The 6,019-nt window shown below is 31.9% G+C and overlaps 1 protein-coding gene across 1 annotated transcript; it reads left to right on the forward strand.

Moving 5' to 3' along the window:
- Nucleotides 1–454: 454 nt before the first annotated feature.
- Nucleotides 455–3,350, forward strand: PIG-L (phosphatidylinositol glycan anchor biosynthesis class L). The gene is made up of 4 exons (XM_090114558.1): nt 455–964; nt 1,255–1,545; nt 1,654–1,747; nt 1,862–3,350. The coding sequence occupies exons 1-4, from the start codon at nt 649–651 to the stop codon at nt 2,034–2,036; spliced, it is 876 nt and encodes a 291-aa protein (XP_089970684.1). The 5' UTR covers nt 455–648; the 3' UTR covers nt 2,037–3,350.
- The last annotated feature ends 2,669 nt before the right edge of the window (nt 3,351–6,019 follow it).

Genomic DNA, 6,019 nt, shown 5'->3' on the forward strand with positions numbered 1-6,019 from the left:
ACAAGCGCCGATAAGCGCTTATAAGTTTCAAGCTTTCTTTCTGAATACGCCCTAAAGCTGTAATAAGTATATAGTCTATGACTTAAGCGCTGTCCGGTGCGATCGCCCGTCCACACGCGCGAATTTGGTACGGTCCGCACCAAGTTCGGAAGAAAAAACCATCGGACCGACCGTACCGTCAATAATAATAATTATGTCCGGCGGACCACTGTACACAATATGATCGAATATGGTCCGGAGCGCACCAAGGTCACGGTGCGGTCCGTACCAAATTCGAACGTCTGTTTATACTCTTAGCAGATCCGTATGTCAATAATGTCAGCCTGCAAACAACACACAGACTATAATAAAAATGTATCACTAACTGGTAGGCTGGAGAAGCTGTGGGTATTGAAATCTGTCATATAACACTTGTCAGTTGTCACTGGCAGATATACGATTGTCATTTGTCAATTGTCATATTCCCAATCCCAAATAACTTGAGAAACGCTGTTCCTAAAAAATGAAATCATACACAAGTATTTGGACTTATTTTATTAGAAAATCATTGATCAGTTACAATATACCGAAACTTTCTACATTTATGTTTTTAGATAGATGAAAAACTGTGATATTGCCATATATATTCGCTACACATTCTAGTCAGAAATGTTATTTTCAGAAATCCCGTACAGATTGGAGTTTCTTGATAATTTTTACTTAAAATTTCTATCAGAATCCTTGTTATATTTACGAAATTTTGTGTTATATATTTGTTTATGGGTGTTTGGATACTTGTGTCTGTGTTGTATAGTGTACCGTAAATATGCCAGGAGATTACCAACTCGGACTCGCGGAGCTCTTGGTGCTAAGAGAGTACTTATTGTAATAGCTCATCCTGACGATGAATGTATGTTTTTCGGCCCGACCATTTATAGACTATGTGAACAGGGTGCCGAAGTTTATATGCTGTGTTTATCACACGGTGAGTTTATGCTATAATCAATATGAACAATCTTCTTGGAGATAAATATTTTAAATCATTTACCCTTTAATAAAGTAGAAGTATGTATTTAATATATATAAATTGTATGGCTTGGGATGTGTGTATGCTTAAATAAACATGTTTGCAAAAGCAGTTTTCTTACATTTTAAGTCATCTCTATTTTAAGTTAAGAAATAATTTTAGTGCACTTAATACTCAAATCTTTTAGTGTATCAAATCTTGCGTGCCGATTACAAATTATTGAAATACAAGTACTTCATTAATTTCAGGTAATTTTGAAGGAAAAGGTCAAGTGCGCAAGCAAGAACTGTGGGATGCATGTAAGGAGCTTGGTGTCCCAGATCATAATGTTTGTCTCATAAATGATACAAGATTGCCAGACAATCCCAAGGTACAATGGCCTGTGCCAGTGGTTGCGAAGCTCATTGAGCACCAAGTGGAAGCTCTGGATATTGATACCCTGGTCACATTCGATAGAGGGGGTGTTTCCTCGCACCCTAATCATGCAGCTGTGTTTTATGCTGTCGCTTATATGTTTGTAGAAAAAGTCATGCCGGAAAGTAAGTAGTATCTTATATGCCCTGTCTACTGCAATGCTCAAAATAAAAAAATAATAATATTTGAGAAAATTATTAGAGAAAACCTAATTTACAAAATATTTTTTACAGAATGCACGGTATACACTTTAGACTCTGTAAATATATTAAGGAAATATTTAGGATTCTTGGACCTGCCACTAAGCTTTTTGCTGTCTTCAAAGAGGTAAGTTGAATAGAATGTTGATGTTTCAATTTTCATGCCTACATTTTTGCCAAAGCAAAGTCAATAATAAGGAAGTATCAAACTTTGTACCTACAAAATTGTGTATCTTTCTAGATATTTCCTTCGCTGGACGGAAAGCCGCCGAGTGTTGCGCGCGATGAAGCGACATAAAAGTCAAATGGTTTGGTTTAGATATTTGTATGTTATATTTTCTAGATATATGGTTATCAATACATTAAGGAAAATAAGCCTTGCCGACATTGAACTAGAACTTGAGGTGGATGATTGAAATTGCTTTAATTGACTCATAGTGTAATTTTGAAACAAATGTAAAAACTGGACTATTTAAAAAATACTCTAAGAAAAGCTAGTCTATCATACAATATGACCTTTAGGTTTATTGGTAAGTCCATTCCATTGCCTCATGTACAATACCTAGTGTATCCTCAAACCTATTGAATATAGTGTAGATAAATAATAAGACTTGATAAAGTACAAAAAGAACAACATTCCCTTTCTTGTATAATAGTTTCCACTGAGATTGTGTCCATGTTGCATTTAAGTTGTTACAAATGGGAAATTAAATGAATATAATTATAATGTACAGAGATGATGTATTTCACTGAACACATTAAGATGTGTAGATACTTAAATAGTATAAATTACTCATAAGAATATCCTTATTATATGTATATCTAAAATTATAGTGTGTGTTTCTTGACTGTTTTTTGAGAATAGGCTACTTTTTTGACAAGACTTCAATAATATTAAGTCAAATCACAAGGCGCATGAGCAAGCCCTATTGTTTACGTTCGTTTTGTGGCATTTTTATGGGTGTTTTTATATAGCACGCACGCGGGAACGCCCCGCGTACGTGATTAAATTAGCACGATATTAGAACATTCTAAGTTTAAGATGTTACAAAGACTTGCCTGAATGGAAAAAAAAAACAAGTAGATGCGTTTCTGCTGAGATAATTTAATTTGATGTAATTTTGAATGGAATTATTATTAATTAAAGGATAAATTATTTATAGGCTTAATAAAAATTACTTTATTTTTAGTTATCTATAAGATGTGCAATTTAATAAGTGTTATTAACAATTACGATTGTTTACAAGCTTTTTAGCAAGCATTCTATTTGATTGGGTAGATGAACTGATGCCCAAAAACATATTGGATAATTTACTTTCCCTAGATTGTCATACAATCGCAAATACGCAATCTTTCTAAAAAATTGCATTGCAGGAAAAGATAATAATCTCATTCATTAATTCTCTTCAATTTTAGCTCATACGATTTAAGCGTGTTTTATAGTTTTATTTTAAACTTAATATTTATTGTTTCGATTTCTTAGCAGCGTTAGATATTTTATCGTACATTATAATGAAATTATTTTATCTCTGTGCTTCAATAGACGGCAATAAATTTGTATATGTATTATGTTGACTTTTGTGAAATGTTATTTTAATAATTGAAGGTGTGCGTATTATAAAAGAAGAATGATTTAAATGTATAGCTATAAACCCTTATTTGAAAAAATATTATGTTTTGTTATTGTTTTGCAAGTATCTGTGATGAAAAAAATCTATTAAAATCATATTTTTCGTTTTTATTACTACACCTGTTATTTGTACATTAAATACATATTATTAAGAACAGCTTAGTTAGTTGGTATAAGTAGATCAAAATTATTTAAACGTAGAGGGTCTAACTACTACATAAAAAAACCAAACATATTACATTATTTATTCGATTGGCCTTCAAATACTCATAATAATACATTTTACAACAAATGTTAATTACCATAATAATACATTTTACTTCAATGCAGAATTTATCAAAATTCTTTCATCTAAACGTTTTAAAATTGACAATATTAGCTTTCTATGATCATACATTTTAAGTATTGCTCTATGTGTGCCCATGCAATGGAATAAAATCATATTATGAACACATTATACAAAAATATATGAAGTGTATAGAGGAAAAAAAATAAAAATTAATAATGAATTCATGAAAACCAAATAAAAAGAAACGCAAATCGGAAAATGTGTAAAAATTTATTGGTAACTGCAACAACTGTGACAGATTTAAATAATTAATAACAATGTTTAAATTGAGATGAAGGAAACATAAAATTTGTTTATTATTATGCATATCGTGAGCTGTGATAATTATCGAATGTGCAGCAAGCGAATTGTACTTGAGTTGAAGAAAATTAAGTACGCAAGAACGAATTTGCGTTCAGCCGGAGGCGAAAGCGGAGTAGCATTGGCTCTAGTAACTACCAATAAAAGACTACATTCAAATACATATCCTCACGCTGTATTTAATGTAAAACTTATTACAACTTAGATTATAAAAAATAATAAAAAGTAACGTGCAATATTAAGCAATAAAAAATCAGAGCTCTCGTGAACTTGTGTGACTTTAAATAACTTATATTGAATAGAACCATTGTAAACGTTTAATAACTATCACAGCCCTAAGAGCTCTGAACCACTGTTAACTTGTTACTCGTGTAACCTTCAAATGTAAGGAACATTAAAATTTCAAATCATAGTAAAACAATTTTAATACAAATTGCACATACTGTTTTCGTTACCGCTACGCGTTTCTACGTGTACACACATTATTGCATTTAATTGAGACCAAACTTCACAAACGAAATACTTGATTTTTTAGACATTTTTGGACATTTTTTGTTTAGTTGCAATGTATGCAACTATGAATGTTTCGTTTCAGGTGTCAATTATATTGTGTATGAAGCCGGGTCTCGTACAGAGAGCTATCGAACAGTAGAACAGCGAAACAATATATGCTCACAAAAATAATCAATCGGAATCTGGAATGTCACACATATTCAAAATACTGATTTGTTAAATAACAAACTTAATTATATAAATATACATCATGCGCCCGTTTCGAGGTCGATGCTAACCGTAGCCCGAGTTAGTAGTCCCAGAATTACCGTCAACCATTTATGTATTAAACCTTGCGACACCTCGTACGACAATAATTTCACAATTCCCATAATAATTTGCTACTGACAAAAAATATTGCACCGACATTTATATACTTTTAACATTTCTCGAGTCGGAACTGTGACTAATACGCAAAATTACTTTCGAATATCTATTGTATTATACACAACAGCCAAATGCCCGCCTACTCAGGAAGTTTATACATAGAAGTATTTATTACATAAACAGCGAAATATTTAAAATCTGACCTAAATGCCGCTTATATACTCTCACAAAATCTCGTTGCTAATAAGTATTTCTCCAAAAAATGTAACTCGAATAGTTTTATTTCGGTAACGTCGACACTACCTATAACCACTGACTACATTGACTTATTTATTCAATTAAATAGTATCTATACCACATTTCAATGAAATTATTCCGCTAATTGGTAATGTATGCCCAAGATTCAGTGAGATTGTTCATATTGGGTTATTTTCGACTATTGTCAGATTCATACATAACATTTGTATGAATATCGTAGCAACGGAACGTATAGATATTACATAAAATATATTTAAGTGAAACAATTAATATTATGTAATATTTTACTAAATAATTAATATGTCATAATAAATAATTAGCTAAAGACTGCCAGCAGTCGTTTCATTACAATTAATACAATCTCACTCGAGACTTGGGCATTGTGCGAGCGCGGGAAATATTGAGCGCGAAGTATTGACAAGCCAACATCAGTGTTGCATTATATTATATGTAAGTAATTTTATTATTATTATAATTTCAATTCTAGACAGCTGATGAAAAAAATTGCTATTATATTTAAATTAATTGTGATAAAATATTTTTCATGCGCTCAATGTTTCTTCACGCATGTGAATACAGCACATAAGTGAATACACGGAGTCCAGACTTTGCGCGTTACTCATCACCGATGCGAGCTTATGTCAGACCATTCAAAATTAAAAATCTTGTTTTGTGAACATAAAACATAAACATTGTAATGAAATTTATTTATTTTTAAATTTATCAATTATTTCTGACAACTATTTATTCAAAACAACATTTCGATATTAAAAAAACTGACGTACACAAATCGATTTCAATAACTGACAAAACTGTTACATACAGGACTCTCCCAATATTCACAAACGCGTGTACACCGCCACATTTGGTGTGAAGTTGCCGCGAGGACACGCGGAGACTTGGCCACGTTCGATATGAAGTTGCCGCGTATATGGTCCCGTCAAGAAGCTTATATCTAATACACTGGAGATTTCAGTTAGGTG

Source organism: Colias eurytheme, chromosome 21 (genome assembly GCF_061535395.1).
Source record: "Colias eurytheme isolate Ceu_HAF_F1 chromosome 21, ilColEury1 Martin Lab GWU primary, whole genome shotgun sequence".
Lineage (NCBI taxonomy): Eukaryota > Metazoa > Arthropoda > Insecta > Lepidoptera > Pieridae > Colias > Colias eurytheme.

What these genes read in the sequence shown, in the direction of transcription:
- PIG-L (XM_090114558.1), top strand. Translation starts at nt 649, where the DNA reads ATGTTATTTTCAGAAATCCCGTACAGATTGGAGTTTCTTGATAATTTT. An exon ending in TATGCTGTGTTTATCACACG is followed by an intron (nt 965 to 1,254) that starts GTGAGTTTATGC and finishes CATTAATTTCAG; the next exon opens with GTAATTTTGAAGGAAAAGGT. An exon ending in AGAAAAAGTCATGCCGGAAA is followed by an intron (nt 1,546 to 1,653) that starts GTAAGTAGTATC and finishes TATTTTTTACAG; the next exon opens with AATGCACGGTATACACTTTA.